The sequence below is a fragment of the Chelonoidis abingdonii genome, chromosome 1 (genome assembly GCF_003597395.2).
Source record: "Chelonoidis abingdonii isolate Lonesome George chromosome 1, CheloAbing_2.0, whole genome shotgun sequence".
NCBI lineage: Eukaryota > Metazoa > Chordata > Testudines > Testudinidae > Chelonoidis > Chelonoidis abingdonii.
In genome coordinates, this window is record NC_133769.1 from 31,371,984 (window position 1) to 31,392,432 (window position 20,449).

The 20,449-nt window shown below is 39.4% G+C and overlaps 1 protein-coding gene across 1 annotated transcript in view; it reads left to right on the top strand.

The window, feature by feature from the left end:
- The window catches only part of SLC2A13 (solute carrier family 2 member 13), a 341,963-nt gene that overhangs the window by 231,015 nt on the left and 90,499 nt on the right, over positions 1-20,449 (top strand). The window contains exons 5-6 of the mRNA XM_032803991.2: positions 1,050-1,213; positions 7,295-7,415. Coding sequence (XP_032659882.1) covers positions 1,050-1,213; positions 7,295-7,415 — 285 coding nt within the window. The remainder of the gene's footprint in view (positions 1-1,049; positions 1,214-7,294; positions 7,416-20,449) is intronic.

Here is a 20,449-nt window from a genome sequence, read left to right on the forward strand (position 1 = left end):
GAGCCCAGGCCTGGGGTGCCAAAGGGGGCGGGGGGGGGGAGGGAGCAAATTTTTTTTTGCTTGGGGTGGCAAAAAACCTAGAGCCGGCCCTGCTCTTGGTTATCTCTCATCCTTCAAATATTTAAATATTGAAAAAGAGCTAAATTCCAAACACTCAGTGCTCTCCCATTACAAAATTAGAACTGGAATTACAACGGGCAAATGCAATTTAAACACATACTCCAAAATCAATTATTAGCTTTTGTTCGTCAGTTTTCAATAACAATTTTACCCAAAGTGTTTGAGACATTTAAAATAAATGAGATAAACAGGGCAAAGCTTAAGTGAAGTTTGGATAATGGGGAGTTTTGGTTAAATAGAGCTCTGATGTGTTTCTCCTGAGTTTTTCATTGACTTTTCCTCTTTCGATGCCAACACACTATCCTCCCTTTTCCAATGCACAAAAATGCTGTTTATCACAAGGGTCAAGGTCCAGTGATCCTAGAAGTTAATGTAATGATTGATGTTCTTTTCTTCCCCCTTGTGAATTGTGATAAGTTGTTTTCCTTGTCAGTGAGCAAGCAGCTGGAGTTTTTGTTTTGTGTTTTTTTGCTGCTGAAAAACTTCTTCCCATGAAATGGCACTGAATGTATTTGTGTGGCTCTATTTAAAGCACTTCGAAAGGTTATGAAATCTCTCAGCAGCGTGTTCTCTCCTTGAGGATAAAGACCATTCTCCACTTCACTTTAGCTAAAACTTGTTTAACTTTTTAACACTGAGGGTGATTAGCCATTCGAACAAACTACCAAAGGAAGTAGTGGATTTTCCATCTCTTGGAAGACTTTAAATCAAGACTTGGAAGCCTTTCTAGAAGCTATGCATTAGCCAAACGCAAGCTACTAGGCTCAGTACAGGGGTAACTGGGTGGAATTCTGTGGCCTGTCATACGGGAGGTCAGACTATATGATCTAATGGTCCCTTCTGGCCTTAAACTATATGATGGAATCTGTGATCTAAGCAAAGGTCAAATCAGTGGTGGTACTTACATTTGTTTCTTGTTCATTTTGCAGGTACTACAGTGCAACCATTTTGCAGATGTCGGGGGTTCAAGATGACAGTCTTGCAATCTGGCTGGCTGCAGTGACAGCATTTACAAACTTCCTTTTCACACTAGTGGGAGTCTGGCTTGTTGAAAAAGTGGGCCGTCGGAAACTTACGCTTGGTAGCCTAACAGGTGAGAGATTACTTGGGGAATACTGTTAGATTCTAATGAAAGTGAACAAAATGAAAATAAGGCCCTGAATTCTTTGATCAACACGATCTTCTAAAGAAAAGTAAAATAAACAATTGACTCTTTACTTTGCCTACACACACACACATTTAAATATATTAAGCTGAAGTACACAGGGCCCTTTAAGAATGAAAACAATGTGCAGCGAGGCGCTAAAATGAAAGCAATTTTTAAATTTATCATAAGGAGTATATTTGTTCAGCTGCAATTTCTGCTTCAGGGCACAGTTGACAATAATAGGTATACCCCTTTAAGACTTCAATTTAGGAGCAATCAAATGTGCCTAACTTCACAGTTGGTTAGTTTTTAAATATATAATATGGCACATGTAATTTTTAGAAACTAAAGTGAATTTGTAAGGTTTTGTCAGAAATTATTATGGAAAGCAAAAAGACATATAGCTGCTGTGTTCTTTTAAAAAGATAAGAATGCTGTTCTGTTCATTGCCCCTCCAAATATGAAATAGTAAAAGCATTATAGTTAATGGTTTAACATGAAGTGGCTAATCCAACGTAGTCACATGAAAAACTAAAGTGTAAAATTCAGAATACCTTATGAATTTTAGCCGTTAGCTAAGCATTCTTGTATAATGGCATTAACATCACACTTAAACTCAATCAAAATGGTCACTTCTAGGAAGGTGATATAGGCAGAACTAGTAGCACTGTCTATAGTTAATGTAAAATAAATAAAAAATAAATATATGGAGATATACCTATCTCACAGAACTGGAAGGGACTCCAAAAGGTCATAGAGTCCAGCCCCCCCTTTATTCTTTGGATTGAGTTGCTGATAGCTTTCATGCTGTTGACCTTTGTTTAGATTTCCTAGCAGTTTAAAGCACACGTCAAAATAATATGGACTTCATTGCTTGTGAATGAATCTAGATCAGGCCACTTGTTTAGTCCCCAAACCGTTTACCGTATATCGCTCTTACAGCAATATATAACGTTGTGTGAATTTGTCAAGCTCTGTCATCTGATGCTATTTACTCAGTTGATAGTCATTATTTTTCTGTGCGGTCTATCAAATATTATTATGGGGCATGAATAAAAGCAGAACAAAGCAGAACTGTATTACTTTATTGTTACTCCCCAAATACTTTAAGCCTATTTTTTGCAATCACACAATACTAATCTTGTACTCCGTGTTAGGCATAGTGTATTTTTCAATGTCTCGGTGCCAGAATTACAAACTGACCCTTTTGGGTCCTGACCATCCGGCTTTAGTCCCTGCCTCTAGAATTTTTGGGCCTTTTGTGACCAGGCCCTCTGACTAATATATTCAAAGATCAATGATCTGAAAATGTTCATGCAAACATCTCTCAAAAACCAGTGTAGTAAAAGAGCAGATGGCCACTATCGTAAAACCAGGAAGAATACTGTAAGGAGTGTTTGGTTTTATGGTACTTAGATGCAGAACAGAATTAGTATGTAAAGATGTCCTTTTCTAGGTCCCTTCTCTGTACTGGGTTGCCGTCTTTCAGTCATTTTAATTAGTGTTGTGTTTCTTTTAGTCATCTTCATACTGTGGCCTTTTAAAAAAGGAAAAATGAAATACTGACTCCCCTCGAGCTGAGACTGAGATCATATACCATCTCTAAATATTATTTAGAGCTTTTCATGTGGTGCTTGGCTTTTAGGTTTTGGTCGGGGGAGGCAGTGTTTTGTTTGTAAGTAACATATTCTATGATGATTTCATTCTTGCCTATCTGTTGTTATTGCATTTTAATTGTCTGTGCGGCATACAGAGCATCTTAGCAGGAGGGATGCTTAATAAATAAACATTAGGTCCTATGTTGCTCTTTAGATCCTCTGGTGGGCAGTCTTTCAAATAGTGAGTTTTGTTATGTTTGTGAGTGTACATTTTTCACTCTGCTACTTTGAACTGCCTCTCAAGGGAATTGGGAAATCTTGAACTCTAAACCTGGTTACAACTAGTGCTGCCTCTGTGGGTAACCTCTTTGCTGTCACCTCTCAATATGTGAAATGAGGACAGTACTCACTGGCTGCATGGATATATGAAAGCTAAGTGCAAGGAAAATTTGAAAAGTGTGCACAAATGTATGAAGTTATGAAAAGCATTGTATGAGTCATAAGTATTATTTTTAAACATTACATAGGTGTAACAGTACGCACATTAAGTACAGTCTTGCGGTAATTCCTTGACATGTATTGGACTAGCTGTGGTCTGTAATACCATTATTAATGGTTTGATAAAAAAAGTAGATTTACTCTAAATTCTTTTTCCTAAACTGATATGGACTTTTTGCATTCTCTGCCAATGTTCTGTAAAGGAGTGTTTACCATTTGAAGCTTGACATCTTCACTAGTTTCAAAGAGCTGGCAACATTTAAAAAAAAATCCTACCATGCTGATAGATCACTGAAAAGTTGTGAAAGTTACCATCGGCTGCTTTCTGCCAAAAAAGGGGAGAAGACAGCCAGAATTTTAACATGGTTGGCTACTGACTCCACTTAGTTTCCAACTCTTGCTATATCTTGATGCCAATTGTCTTTCTTTCCTTTGTTCTGTATCTTCAAAAGCTGTTCATTACATGTAAAATGTGGAGAGATTTTGAAGAGTGTAACATCTGTTTTAGTTTTTTTCTCAGGCTTTGGCAGTCTGAAGACACACTGTATTTGTACATATGACAACATTTTAGCTTTATGTAATAGAGAGGACATTAACTCTCTTCAGAATACTTAGGTTTTTAGCCTCAATTAATGATATGCTGTATTGATTTGTGATGTTAGACAAGGAAAACTTTCCACAGAATGAAATACTATATAATGCCTATATGCCAAATCTGAATATTTTCCTCCTCCTTTGGACAAAGGGTTAAGGGATGAAGGAAGATGTTTCCGTATTAGGTCAATCTCTCAAAAGATGAACAAAGCATATTTAGAATGAATATAAATTTGATGATCATTCCCCATGTGAAACATGTCTCATAATATTTGATGTTCTGGCTTATAGCATTTGGAAAGTACATTAAATCCAGGATGAAATCCAGCATGCCCAGAGGACTGTCATCAATGTAAATAGTCATAGTAGCATGACAAAGCCAACTATAGAATAAATTTAAAATCCACATTTTTATTTTGATGATGGCTTCATAATTTCGCCAGAGATCTAGGCTTCCTGATTTGGCTTAAGGTTTTGGCATCAGAAACAGATCTATTAGCATAAGTAAACTGCCTGTGTGTGCTCAAAAAAATCGCCCAATTAATGCAAACACGTTCATATTGGCAACGGTGCTGGCAATGCTAGGGCCCGGTATTATAATACTAGAATAATATAATTATTAATACAATACATCAAACAAACACTCTGCTACACAGGACATTAGGAGGAGCAGCAGAAGGAGTAGTATTTTTCATATTTTGTAAATTGGTTTTCTCAAGAAACCTGTGTTTTCTTAAAAAACATAAGAACCATATTATGGGTAGTTCTTTAAAGACTATCTGACTAAGTTTTTAATGTGTAAGTGAGGCACACACAAGTGTGTGTGAGTTTTTGAAGGTGTGAATTGTGCTCTTCTTCTTAGATATAATTAAATTCTGCCTGCAATACCTTTGTTCCCCATGCCAGCTGAACTGGGTAAAGTACTTTTCACTTAGAATCATAGAATCATAGAATATCAGGGTTGGAAGGGACCTCAGGAGGTCATCTAGTCCAACCCCCTGCTCAAAGCAGGACCAATTCCCAAGTAAATTATCCCAGCCAGGACTTTGTCAAGCCTGACCTTAAAAACCTCTAAGGAAGGAGATTCCACCACCTCCCTAGGTAACCCATTCCAGTGCTTCACCACTCTCCGAGTGAAAAAGTTTTTCCTAATATCCAACCTAAACCACCCCCACTGCAACTTGAGACCATTACTCCTTTTTCTGTCATCTGCTATCAATGAGAATAGTTCTCCATCCTATTCGGAACCCCCCTTCAGGTAGTTGAAAGCAGCTATCAAATCCCCCCTCATTCTTCTCTTTTGCAGACTAAACAATCCCAGTTCCCTCAGCCTCTCCTCATAAGTCATGTGCTCCAGCCCCCTAATCATTTTTGTTGCCCTCCGCTGGACTCTTTCCAATTTTTCCACATCCTTGTAGTGTGGGGCCCAAAACTGGACACGGTACTCCAGATGAGGCCTCACTTGTCCTGAACTGTTACATAGTGTTGTGCACTTCTAAACTTCTGCTGCACTCCACTTGTATTGTAGTGAAGTGGTTTGTGAATCTAGCCCCATATGTTACAGAAGGACTTATTGTCTCTGCATAAATAAGGTCAAAGCTAGCTTCACACTATAAGTACTTTGTCAGATCCTTGGGTAAAAGTGTTAGATAAATGTGTAGTACAGCATACTGCATTACACACATAGACATGTATAGATATTTTCTGTGTGTGAAATGTATGCATAGTTAAATAAAGGAATACATGAGGGTGTGGTATAGTAAAAAGATTTTATCAGCATGACTAGTCGCTGTCCTCATGACTGGTGAAGCCATACGTCAGTTTTACAGACCATTCCAAATTAGCTTTCAATAAAACCATCATGTATTTTTCTGTGTGCCACCTATTTTAGAAAAAAAAAACTGCTGTAGGAATGGCTTGGGGAGGTATTTTTTAATTATAGGCACTAGTTTTTGTATCCCTCCATCCTGACCCCAAGTTCCTTTGTCACCATTAGTAGAACTATATAGGTTTCAGAGGGAGCCATAAAACCCTCCAAAATTACCTTTAATTGCTTTTCTGTACCTAAAGATGTCACGTTTTAAATTTCTAATATCTGTGGTCTTTCCAGGACTAAAAATGAGTGCTAAGTTCTACTGGGAAGTTGAAAATCATGATCTCCCCTTTCCAATAGCATTGAGCTCTGCAGGGCTGCAAGATATCAGGCTCTGAAGTCACACTGTTTTTATTTGGAGAAAAGCTTTAACTGGTGTAGGGTTGATTCTTGTGCATCCTGAGCCTTGAACAGGTGAAATCTGGAGGAGGAAAAACATTTTTTTCTGGTGGATTGATATTACAAATCTATTTAAAGTTGCTTAGGCTTTTAGAATTAGTCTTAGAGTGATAGATTATTGGGAAAAGGGCAAGAGTGCTGGTCAAAAGTGCATGATATCTTCATCAACTGACTCTGAAGTTTTATCATATTTCTTTGTAACTTATCACGATTATCAATTTCATATATGTAGTGTGTAGAAAAATATGTATCTAAACACAAACATAATATAAAATATATCTCGATGTACAGTGATTGAGCTTACTAGAAATAGATAACACAAGATATAGTATTCAGTATGGTATTCTTCCCCAATAGCAAAATAACCTATGTTAATTATTAGGACAAAGGTGAAGGCTGAGCAAGGTGTTATCAGTTTATATGATCTAAAGTTTTGTGCTAGGAATGAACTATTTTTAATACATTGCATGTCCTCCCCTTTTTGGTGTTACACATTGTGACAATAGATTCACAGAAAATTCAGGGGGCTCGAGTGGAGTGGTTGAACGGCGTTGATTCATAACAGTGGGTTTATATTTTTGGCAGCATTTCTACAAACTGAGCTCTGAAAAAAATCAAATTTATTTTCTTGTTTCTATATAACTAAGAATGTTGTTCTGCAAAAGTATGTTGCTATTGTCCTTCTTCCAGGTAGGTCTGGATGTCTGGGAGCTAGTGACATGTGATTTACAAACCACCATTAATTCTGTTTTTTGAACGTTATTTCTGTCACTAAAGGGAGTACAAGTTAATTCACACAGTCTTCAACTCTGTATTTAAAAAAACCAAACAACTGAGTAATTTAGTATCTGGATAATAAATCGGGAGCTGTTGAATTTAACACCAATCCCAAACCCCCCAAAATATTTTTTTCTCAGATACTTATACAACAGATTAGCACAGTATTTCCCCACTATGCTAAGCTCAAATCAATTGAGTGTCTTCCGTTTTCCAGACCTAGGTCTATGCAGCAAAGAATTATTTTGCATACTTTGAAGTAAAATCTTTTTTATTTTTGTATTTTAGGTACTACTGTAGCACTCATTATCCTAGCTTTGGGATTTTTGCTGTCAGCTCAGGTCTCACCTCAAGTCACTCTTAACCCAACAGATCCTTCAGGTCAAAATTCTGCTTGCACAAATTACAGGTGAGATTTCATGATCATTTGTTTTTTAAATGTCTTCTGCAAGATTTTCCCTAATTTCTCAGGTGATGCAACCCTATTAAAGCACATAATGTTAATATTCAGTGAGTGCAAGGCTCTGAATAATTTTTTTAAATGTAAGCGGGGAATGCTCTTGCTGTTACTAGTCTGTTCATAGATGTTACACTACACCACAACTGCGAGCTCTCCCAGAGAACATTAGTGCCCCTTGCCCTTTATTTTACTGTTTTTTTTAAAAAAGCGTTCTGTCTTTTCAAATAGTGATAATTACAGACCCATTAATGATTAATTCAAAACAACACAATCATGTTAACCTAAGACTCATGGCTGTGGGGTTGTGGGGTTTTTTGTTTTGTTTTTGTTTTTGTTTTGCAGGGTAGATGTACCCTAAATTGAACTTGCACTTTCATAGATAGCTCACATCCAGTCTTTGTTGCAAAAGATGAGTCATTTATTTAGAATGTTTTTCTAAAAAATATTCTATAATTTTCTGTATTTTGAGTTTTTGTTCACTTTTTTCTCCCCTAGTAAATAAAATATCCAAACTGGTAAGATAGCAAAAATGGTGTCTTTCTGCATACCAGAACTTAGTAAAGACTAAGCACCTTCTGAATTGACTTACCTATTGATATGCACAGTATAACAATTTATAGCTAGTCTTTATCCCTTTGGAGACTGCAGTCTTGTATATGAGCTCTTCAGCATTCATTTGGCTGGCAAGCTGGGAAATATCAGTGTCCCATTGAGAAAAGACTACTTAAATGTGACTGAGCTCAAATGCTGTAAAGGTTGAAACAATCCAGAATCTTTGCTTGACAAGTTAAGACTGCAGTACAAATGAGTTTTGTGTTTATTCTAGAAATGAGTGAATTGAATAATTTCTCAAACACAGTAAATGTCCATGCAATTCAGTGTGCAGAATATTTGGGCACTAATATTCAGCTGTCTGTCCCTGCTATCTGTTATTCTGTCTCAGCAACAGAACACAGGCTGATCAATTATTTTCTCCAGACTCTGTTTGAATTCTAATAAACTAACAGTGGATAACTAACTCCTAAGAGATATAAGAGGATTGTGGTGATGAGGACCTTCCTAGTGGGACCCTGGGAATGGGAGAGGCAGGTCCTCAAAAATGTCAAAGAGGTGGCAAGAAGTACATTTGGCTGCTGTTCATACCCCAGAAATGAGTCTGGGGAGAGGAACCTCATAGCATCATGGGGAGTAGGTAGGATTTGGGCATCTTTGAGAGAAAGTGTAGAACAGATGCTGATAATCAACTTGATTTCAGGGCTTTGGATACCATCCATATATTAGATCCCTGAATGCAAATATCATCCATTTATGTGTTCACTACCTCAGCAAAGAGTATGTAAACTACTTTGCCTGGTTTTGATGGTTACCCATCCTCTTTCTCACATGGATCTAGTTAAGAGATAGAAAAAAAGAGTCTCCAAAAAAAAATGGTCACACTTTGCTGGGTGTAGAAGGAGATTAACAGTGAGATGACTCAAGTATCCATACTAGAACCTGTGCAGTTAGATCTGTGTTTGTCATTTGGAAGAGAGGTGAACAGTAAGTGGTGCAACATTTGCAGATGACAAAATTATTTAGGTTAGTCACATCTGAAGACTATGAAGTCCTTCAAAAGACTCTAACAAAGCAAAGTGATGTTCAGCCTAATGCCAGATGAAATTTGATGCGGGCACATTCCAGATAATTCCCATTTGGAAGAATAATTTGAATTACTTGTACACATTGTTGATTTGGGAATTAACTGTAACTGATATTATTGTGGACATCTCAATGTGCAGTTGTAGGTAAAAAAGGCAAACAAGATGTTAGAATATTAAGAAAGGGATGCCATTATATGAATCAATGGAATGCTTTTATCAGAATCTTTCAAAAAGTGGATATTAATAGAAGAGGTCTAGAGAAGGTGGAAAAAAAGGATTAGAATGAAAGACATCCATATGCGGAGAGATTGAAAAGACTAGAACTGTCTTTGCATAAAGACAATAGTGAACATATTAGAGGTATATGAAATAGTGAATGGAATAAGAGAGAAGGTCTCGTGCTCCTATTTGTATTCTTGTAGCACAATTACAAGGAGACACACAATTAAACTAAAGACAACAAAGTTAAAACTAAAAAGCGGAAATGGTTTTCTACACAACACATACTTAACTTGTGGGCATCGGTGCCAATAATGTAGCAGAATTCAAAACAGGATTAGACATTTGTATGAATAACCAGAATGTCTACTCTTATATTATATAGAATAAAATTGTATGTGGGATATCAATCCTCTTGACTCAAGTCATCAGCATACCACTAACTTCCTGAGATTAAAAAACATTCCCTCATAAGCATGTTATCCATAACTGTGAATTTGGGTGTGGGGGGTGGGTCTTACCTCCTCCTCTGAAGTATCTGATATCTGCCATTGTCACTCACCGTACCATGAAACCTCAGAGTTCCTGGCTCCTGCAACGAAGACAATAGGAATAGAAAATTAACATTTGTAGTGAGTTTTCAAGTGAAGAAAAAGCAATTAAAAAAACATCTGGTCTCCAGTGGAGTCCCTGGAGGAGTTCAGCTCCAACCTGTCTCAGTTCCAAACCTTTTAATCCACAAGTACAGAATCCAGGAGAACAGCTTCTATCTATTCTATGAAGTCTATTCATATAATAGACTTCATACACAGACTTCAGACTTGGTTCTACTCTGAAAAGTGGCTGTGTTAAAATGGCACCTTGTTACTGAGTAGCTTTGCTTCCTGTGTATTCAGAGTCCTATCACATGGTTCACTGGTTAAAATAAGTTTTAACTGCCTCTGCTCCTATTAGAAATGCAGAGCAGAAGAGGGAACTGGATTCTATTCTTTCCAAGTTAAGAACATAAGAATGGCCATACTGGGTCAGACCAAATGGTCCTTCTAGCCCAGTATCCTTCCAACAATGGCTGGTGCTAGGTTCTTCAGAGGGAATGAACAGAACAGGGCAATTATCAAGTGGTCCATGCTCTGTCGTCCAGTCCCAGCTTCTGGCAGTCAAAGGTTTAGGGACATACAGACCGTGGAGTTACATCCCTGACTGCCTTGGCTAATAGATGGAGGATCCCTGCCAGGACAGCTGCTTCAGTGTCTCTAATTGATTAGACATCTCAGAAGTAATAAGGGGGGGCTTAATAGGTGTTTCAAAAGCAAAAAATAACAGGACTTCAGGAAGGATGCCAGCCATTAATGGAACAGCCTTGTAGCCACACTGGAGAACTCAGAGCCACTTTCAAAAATGCCCTCAGCTAAGGGCCACACATGCAGGTGTTGAAGCTAACCATACCCACCTAATTTTGACCTAGAGTTGGCCTATGAAGTAAACATCCAACTGTGGGTACATCTACACTGCCAAAAATAGCCTGCGGCAGCAAGTCTCAGAGCCCAGGTCAGCTGACTTGGGCTCGCGGAACTGGTGCTGTGAGACTCAAAATAGCAGTGTAGACATTCCCACACATGTTGGAGCCTGGGCTCTGAGACCTGCCTCTCCCCAGGCATCAGAGCGCAGGCTGGTAGAAAGTCGACTCTGATATTTTTAGCCTCGTAACAAGAGTCTGCGTCAGTTGGCCCGGGCTCTGAGACTCATGGCTGTGGGGTTGTGGGGTTTTTTGTTTTGTTTTTGTTTTTGTTTTGCAGGGTAGATGTACCCTAAGTGTTGGAAGTAAGATGCATATTGGTGTGTGGGTGTGTTTCTGATACAGTCTATAAAATAGTAAGTTGAACAAACTGTCTTATCCACATATTCTGCTGGGAAACAAAAATTCCCTAGCACTGTACAGATTATGAATATGTTTTTTTACGTTTGCACATCTGTTTTGTAGGATTGAGTGTGGTGTGTATAAAAGAAGCCTAAATATTACTGCACATGTCCCATTTGTCTGCTGATTGGTAAGAGCTGTATTCCCCAGCTCATCTTTTACAGATATTGCTAGGATAAGATTGAAGGTAGAACAGACTTAACCAATAAAAAAAACCACAATTGCTTTCCTTACTCAAAAGTAATTTCCATGTGTGGGTGTTTTCTCTAAGGTAGCTTGGGGACAGATGTCACCCAATAGAAGAGCTGTGCCACACACACTGATACTTGCATTTGGTTTAAGAACAGAAAATATCAAAGGAGCAAAGGACTTTGGAGTGTAAATCAGTGCAGAATTTGACCTAACTCCTTATTTACAAGGATATGGTGGAGATCACATTCATATAAACTCTGGCAGGCTGCACTGTCCTTTAAATTCAACTTTCTATTCATAGCTGGAGCTGGACTGGGGTCATACTGGAAAAAATAAAAGGTGTAGGTCACCTCCCAAGCTCCTTCCTCAAATTCAAGTTGGCTCACAACCCGGGCTTCACTCACATAAGATGTCTAAAGAAAATGTCACTTACAGGTCATCTCTCTTCCTACAATGATGCATTGCTCAGTAGCAAAATCAATATAGACTGATAGGACTGGAAGGGACCTCGAATGGTCTTCAAGTCCAGTCCCCTGCACTCAAGGCAGGACTAAATATTATCTAGACCATCCCTGACAGGTGATTATCTAACTTGCTCTTAAAAATGTCCAATGATGGCGATTCCACAGTCTCCCTAGGCAATTTATTCCAGTGCTTAACCACCCTTCCAGTAAGGAATTTTTCCTAATGTCCAACCTAAACCTCCCTTGCTGCAATTTAAGACCATTGCTTCTTGTCCTATCAGAGTTTAAAGAGAACAATTTTTCTCCCTCCTCCTTGTAACAACCTTTTATGTACTTGGAAACTGTTGTCATGTTTCTCCTTAGTTTCTTCTCCAGACTAAACAAACCCAATATTTTCAATCTTCCCTCATAAGACATGTTTTCTAGACCTTCAATCATTTTTGTTGCCCTCCTCCAGACTTTTTCAAATTTGTCCACATTTTTCCTGAAAGGTGGCACCCAGAACTGAACGCAATACTCCAGTTGAGGCTGTATCAGTGCAGAGTAGAGCGGAAGAATTATTTCTCATGTCTTACTTTACAACACTCCTGCTAATGCATTCCAGAATGATGTTTGCTTTTTTTGCAACAAATGTTACACTGTTTACTCCTATTTAGCTTGTGACCCACTATGACCCCCAGGTCCCTTTCCACAGTGTTTCTTCCTAAGCAGTCAGTTCCCATTTTGTATGTGTGCAATTGATTGCTCCTTTTTAAGTGGCATACTTTGCATTTGTCATTATTGAATTTCATCCTATTTACTTCAGACCTTTTCTCCAGTTTGTCCAGATCATTTTGAATTTTAATCCTATCCTCCAAAGCACTTGCAACCCCTCCCAGCTTGGTATTGTCCGCAAACTTTAGAAGTGTATCTCTGCTCCATTATCTAAATCAGGGGCCTAAACTCAATTTACCTTAGGGCCAGTGCCAGTCTTCAAATCCTCCCAGCGAGCCAATAATGTCACTCATGCTGGCCAGAAGCTGCCACCCAAAACTCCACACCCCTCTGGGAGGGAGTTTGGGTGTGGGAGGAGGTCTGGGGTAGGGGATTGGGGTGCAGGCTCTGGAAAGGAGTTTGAGTGCAGAAGGGGTGAGAGGTTGGGCTCAGGAAGGGAGTTTGGGTGGGAGAGGGGTCTGGGGTGCAGGCTCTGGGATGGAGTTTGGGTGCTGGGTGCAGACTCTGGCTAGGGGGTGGGAGTGCAGGAGGAGGGGGTGGGGTTGCAGGCTCTGGGAGGGAGTTTGGGGGCAGGAGGGGGTATGTGGGAATGGGGTGGGGGTGCAGCGCTTACCTGGGACTCCAAGGCAGGGTGGGCTGGGGGCCTCCATGTGCTGCTGCCCCTAGGCACTGCCCCCACAGCTTTCCATTGTCCTCAGGGGCGCTCGGAGCGGAGGAGCACACAGAGGCACATCTCCGCCTTGGGTCTGCAGGGAGGGACCGGCAGACACGTGGAGCGAGCAGGCAGATGTCGCTCAGCTGCCTTGGGGGGTGGGGGGAGCACCCAGGGGTGGCAGGTGGGGCTGAGGGAGAGACCCAGACCTAAACTGCTGGAGCCCCGCAGGCCACATTGAGGAGGTTCGTGGGCCACAGATGGCCCGCGGGCCAGGAGTTTGAGACCCCTGATCTAAATCTTCGATGAAGATATTGAACAGAACCAGACCCATAACTGATCCCTGTGGGATCCCACTCAATATGCCCTTCCAACTTGACTGTGAACCACTGGTAACTACTTTCTGGGAATGGTTTTCCAGCTAGTTATGCACCCACCTTATAGTAACTCCATCTAGGTTGTGTTTCCTTAGTTTGTTTAGAGAAAGGTCACTCAAAACAGTATGGACATCATCAAGGCTTCAGAGAGAGGTTTATAGACCAGAGAGCAAGTTAGCAGTCTCCAAAAATTAAATTGGCTCAGAAAAAAAATTGGCTTTAAAATGAACTAACCAGATTTGGAAAGAGGCTGAGGTTCAGTTACACATGTTAGCTCACTGCAATATCTTTCCCAGATCTTAACAAACCCTTAGAAAATCAAAGATCCAATGGCTCAAGCACACCTTCCATCTCTTCTCAGGGAAACAGACCCAGATTTTGACAGCCATTATTGTTATTTTGTTCCATTTTTCAGTCTCTCTTTTCTCTTTTCCTTCATTTCTCTCTCCTCTTTACGGTTCTCTATTGTTTTTCCTTGACGGTTTGATCACCAGATGCAGAAGAAATAATGCAGAGTTGCCTTTTGCCCAGATATTGGTTTCGTGCTTAGTACTACCTGCAGTTTGAAACTGACAGTGGTTGTGTCCATCCGTGTCAGGTTAACTTTTAAATACAGACATTACTTTACCTCTGTATTTGGCACTGAATGAATACTGTGTCCAGTTCTGGTGTCTACAATTCAAGAAGAAGGGTGATAATTTGGAGAGAGTTAAGAGAACAGCTGTAAGAATAATTAAAGAATTAGAAATCATGCCTTATATGCGGAATCAATTTACCTTAACAAAGAGAGAGTTAAGGGGTGACATGATCACAGTCTGTGAGAACCTTCCTGGGGAACAAATATAATAAAGGGCTCTTCAGTCTAGCAGTTAAAGGTATAAAACAATGTCATGGTTGGAAGTTGAAGCGAGACAAATTCAGACTGGAAGTAAGGTAAACATGTTTAACCATGAGGGAAATCAACAACTGGAACAATTTACCAAAGGTTAGGGTGGATTCTCAATCACTGGGAATTTTTAAATCAAGATGTGGATATTATTCTAGAAGATATGCTCTAGTTCAAACAAGAATTATTTGGGGGAAGTTCTATGGCCAGTGTTATACAGGAGGTCAGATTAGATGATCACAATGGTCCCTTTTGGCCTTGTAATCTATTAATGTATCTACGAATGTAACTCTTCAGCTCACATCATTGTGGGTACACTATCTCAGTGCAAGAACTTTCCCGTTCAGTTCCTTTCAGAACTAGTTGCCTTCAGAGTTCATTTAAGGTAAAGGAGCCAATCTGCTGTACTCAGCACATGGATATTGTGGTGTTCATCCTTGGCTGAGTCATCCTTACACAATTAATCTTCCTAATCTCATCAAGCGAGTATACATCACTGACTAAGATGAAGGCATTCATGCTTAATAATATTATACATTAGTTATATTACACAGTTAATAGCTGTAAGTATTTAATTGTAATAAATAATTGTATTTATAAAGCACCCACATATACAAAAGCTCTCCGGGTGCTGAACAACAATCATAAAAACAAATTTTCATTAAGTGAAAAATAACATGTTTGAGTTCAACAATAAAATAGCATTGTCTTTAGTCTTTTGAAGAACCCAGTAAAACAAACAATTTAAATTTGTTTTACTTGGAGTTCATACTTTGGGATCCTGTCAGTGAGTATGGAAAAAAGTAGCGATTGGACCTTACATCTGCCCCAGCTAACCCAAATTCATGGCTATGAGTTATTTACAATGCAGTGATCAGGATTTGTAGAGCTGTGATATATAGATATTGCAGACCTCGTATCCTTTAAAATATTATTGCTGTTTTATTTTTCTGATATTGAAGAGAGGGCACTACCAGACATCCTAATAACTGAGAATTAGTGATAAACACAGGGATTGCTTTCCTCTCCAATGCCCAAAAGAACTAAAAGTAAATTGAGGGACAAATCTGAGTTCCAGAATACTTTTGCCTGTTCTAGTCAAAATTTAATTAAAATTTTAGTGGAGAGCTCATGCTGTAGAACTGAAGAATGACCTTAGTACAAATCCAGAAATTGGTTAAGTAGGAAAAGCCATTTCAGTTGTTGGCATTTAACCTTTTGCTAGCATGTTGCTGCTCGAAATCAAACCTGATACTGTAACTTAAAATCCTAGGGGGCAGAAAGGTCCATTTCAGAAGAATGTGTAGGGCATCCTTCCAATTAGTAATGAAAGTTGTGTGCAAAACTCCTTTCACGACACACTGAAAACACAGAGCTTGATAGCTATCCATTTGAAACAGTTGTGACTAATTTGATCCAAAGGCCACTGAAGAACTTTTCCATTGACTTCAGTGGACTTTGGGTCAAGACTTGTATAAATGGGGGAACATCCAGTTATTTCCACTATTCTGTAGAATATCTCTGGCACTTTCATTTTCATTCCCCGGGAGTTATTTTTAAAAATATGTTAATCACAGACAAGGGTTACAAAAGTAATACTCCAAAGGTAATTTGTGAAACCTCCATATGTGGGATCATTATGGTATACATGCTCTGTACATTTTAGTCACGAGAGGGTGACTTTACACACGTGAGCAGATCTGATATTTTGTCCAGCAGAGGACAGTGGAATGCTCTTAGAATGCTCTTTCTCTGTGTGTGAAAGAAAGATCACAAATGTGTGTACATTGTATAGATACTATAAGTGTGTTCCTATCAAAGGCCTCTGTACAATAAATTCAGTGGTTGTAATTATGTATTTACTATTTATATTACCATAGCACCTAAAAACCCTAGTAATGGACTAGCACTCTATTGTGCTAGGCACTGTACAGATGGCCCATGACTCAAAGTGCTTACACTCTAAGACAAGAGACAACGGATGGATTCAGACAGGAGGTGGAGCACAAGGAAACAGTGGGATAATATTGGTCAATATAATAGGCAGTAGTCTGAGCACACCAGCTGGCTAACCATTGTCAAGTTTGTTTTTGTAGACATCACAGCCAGGAAGGATTTTGAAGATGGATAATGAGTTAATTTTGCAGACTGTTATAGGGAGTTCCTCCCAAGCATTAGGGGCATCATGGGAGAAACCAGGAAGATGCTTTTTTGAAAATTTAACAAAGGGTCAATGGAGGCTGGCATCATGGGACAACTGGAGATAGGAGCAGACATCTTCATAGTGAATGAGAGATGGTACATAGAGTGGTGATAGACTGGGAAAGCCTTGAAAGTAAAGACAAGCTGTGTATGTTTGATGCAATAGAGAAGGGAGAGCCAATTCAGGGATGCAAAGAGAGGGGCAACAGGCTAGGACAGTTATCTTTGCAGCAGCATTCCGGAAATGAACAAGGCAAGACTGCATTTGTCAAGGCTAAGCGAAAAGGATGTTGCAGTAATTAAGATGCGAGGCAGTGAGAGTCAGGACAAGAGATGTAGCCCCCTGAGTGGATAGAAATGGCCATATCTTTGAGGTGTGATGCAGAAAAAATCAGCAAGATTTATACATTGCTTGGATATGAGGACCTAGAAGGAGCTCCAAATCTAAGATAATGCTCAGGTTATGGGGCTGAGTGACAGGCAGGATTGTAGTGATGTTCACAGTGTTCAAGAAAGGAGGAAATGAGGAGGTCCTGGAGTGGGAAGATTAAGAGCTCCGTTTTAGCCATGTTGTGCTTGAGCTGACAGCTAGACATCCATGAGGAAATGTCAGAGAGCACACCGAGATCTTAGTTGGACAGAAGGAGACAGGTCTGGAGTAGAAAAAGTAGGTTTGAGAGTCATCAGCACAGAGATGGTAGCTGAATTGGTTTTGTGTATGAAATTATGAAGAGGTAAGGTACACAGGGAAAAGAGAACCAATTATATAACTGGTTATTTGTATTACAGTAGTGCCTAGAGGTCCTAATCCTGGATCAGAGGCACATTGTGCTAGATGCTGTACAAAGACAACCTTTGCCCCAGTTACTTACAGTATAACTTATAATCTGTTCAGAGTTGTTAATATATTATTTTTGAACTTCATGGTCTCCAATTTACTATAATAGCTTTTTCTCATACCATGTGTTTCATATTGCAGATGGTAGCCTCCGTCATTATTCTGTGACGTTCTGCGCTGAGAGGGAGATCCACAATCAGATAGATCTTTTCCTTTTTTAACTTCTATAATTTCATGTGGAAATATTTGGAGACGCTTGGGGAGATTTATTAGGAATTCGGGGGATTGTCGGGAAGTCAAGTGGGTAGAGACCTGGAACAGGAGCTCCTGGATTGGCCAGAGTAAAATCAGGACATAAGTCTATGGGAGGAGGTGTGGTTTGGGGGAACTGGGGCTTGTAGTGGATATAAGAAGTAAATCAGGGCTGAAAGAAATTTTTTCAGAGCAGTGGCAGAATTTGCACTGTCATGTGAAGGAAACTGCAGCTTGTAGAAGGGGAGTGGGGGAGGAATGCTGGGATTCTGCTGAGGTAGAGAGGAAGCAGGAGAGAGGATGAGGTCTGAGAAGGGGATATGCATAAGTTTCCAGCAGGTGACCTGGAGCCGTGTATATCTTCCAGGTGAGCATCCTCAGTTGCCATTGAAATCAATGAGAATTGTAGGTGCTCATTAACCTTCAGGAAGGGCTCAGCTCTTTACTGGACCAAGATCCTTGTAAAGTTTGAAGTGAATTAGGCATGACTCCTTACCTTATGCTCAGGGTTTAACTGATCGCCATATTTTAGGTCGGGAAGGAATTTTCCGCCAGGGCAGATTGGCAGAGGCCCTGGAGGTTTCTCACCTTCCTCTGCAGCGTGGGGCACGGGTCACTTGCTGGAGGATTCTCTGCACCTTGAGGTCTTTAAACCACAATCTGAGGATTTCAGTAACTCAGGCATAGGTTAGGGGTTTGTTACAGGAGTGAGTGGGTGAGATTTTGTGGTCTGCATTGTGCAGGAGGTCAGACTAGATGATCATAATGGTCCCTTCTGACCTTAAAGTCTATGAGGTAAAAGCTACATAGCTCTCAAGCTTCACAGCAAAACTTCTTAAGGTGTACAGGGGAGAGGTTGCCTTGTGCAGACATTTTAAAGTGTGTCGGACAGGGCTATTGGTGTCTAACCTAGCACTTACATAGTATGGAATATTGAATTAAAAATGACTTAATTAAAAAAGAATCCTAGGAAATTTCATTAGAAAACAAAGTTGAAAGTGTTAAGATTGCCCAGTTAATCACTCAGAAGTAAAAAAATGACAAAATTACAGTTGCACCTAGAGTCTTAACTCTTCCCTTCCTGCACCGTTATGTTTGTTAAAATACATTATATATTATCCTAATATTTTGTATAATTTTAGCTACACAAGTGTAACACCTTGAAGAACTGAGTGCTTTTCTGTGCATGCCAAACAGCCCTGTGATTCCTTGGCTTTTGACTGCTCAACAGAACAACCTTAACATTCTCCCTGTGTTGCTTTTTAATGGAATTTAATCTAATTAAATTTAAATATTTAATTATTTAGTGTCAAGATTTAGGTTAATCTTTGGAAGCAACACAGGGATAATCAGAAATACTAAGTATGTACTAATTTCTTGCCTGAGGTAATTAAGGGAAGTAACTGTATTAATGGCATTACGTGACAGGAGCACTGCCTGCTTCTACTTACAGAATGCTTTGCTCCTCTGAGTGGGTGACTGTGTACTCTGCCCATGTGGTAGGATAGTACAAAACCATATATTAACTAAAAGGGAACTATTAAGCCCAGAATAGATTTTGAGGCCCTGTCTTGATTTTCTTAAACAGACAACAAGAGAATATTAATATTGGTCTGTAATCGGTCTTTGGAAAGGATTGGTGAGGATAAAAGTATTCAGAAGACAAAGTTGAAAATTCAGCATAAACTGTAGAAAGAACTCAGAAATCTTAAAATAAATCAAAACAGAACAACCCCAAATCTGAGGATCAGAGCAAAAGAAACTGGATAATTCACTTGTCAAAAAAAGAAATGACATCCATAGAACAAGCTCCCTGAAAAAAGGCCTTTACTGCTAAGTCATGCCACAAAAAACTGACATTGTACAATTTGCATTTCAAATTAAGGTGCTTCTGAGGCACACAGAAAAGCCAGACTGACAAGGACTTTGCAGAAAGTTCATGCATGAGGTGTAATGTCTAACGAATACCAGTACAGAACTCCCTACAGTGGAAAAAAGTGAGGAAAGAAGCAATTGCAGAACTTAAAGTGAATAGTAACTGAATCCTACTTACCCTGGGAGAATAGGGAGATATAGTCACACTTTATCTCTAGTTGAACTAAATTGTTTGTTTAATGGTAGAAAAATCCTGTCTATCTGAGTAACAGAAAAGCTGTATGCAACAGGCCCCAACAGGCTCTCTCACAAGTGATTTCCTATTGTGAAACAGCATTCTCCAAAGCTAATTTCATAATAAAATAAAGGTTGCTTCCAAATGATTTTCAGTTTTGAAGTTGTAGTATTTAAAAACTGAATGGTTGCCTTTTTCTGTTGCAAGTGTCCTAAGCGGTGAATGGCTTTTCAATTTTTAAAGATTTTTTTTATATCCCTTTTCCTTTTCTCCCTAGATTTCCTCTCTCTCCCATTATTCCATCCCATTCTTTGTCCTTCTCTTCTCTCTCTTTTCATCTCTATCCTTCGCTTTTATTCCATCCTTTTGTGCTTTAAAAGGCCCTCAACACATGTGGAGTGCTATAAAGTAAGTCAGCCCAGTTTTCACATCTGTTTGACCAATTCTTGTTCTGATGAGAACATAGTAGCATTGGTTAAAAAAAAATTCCTGTTACAGCACAGTCTTGAAATCCAGGTA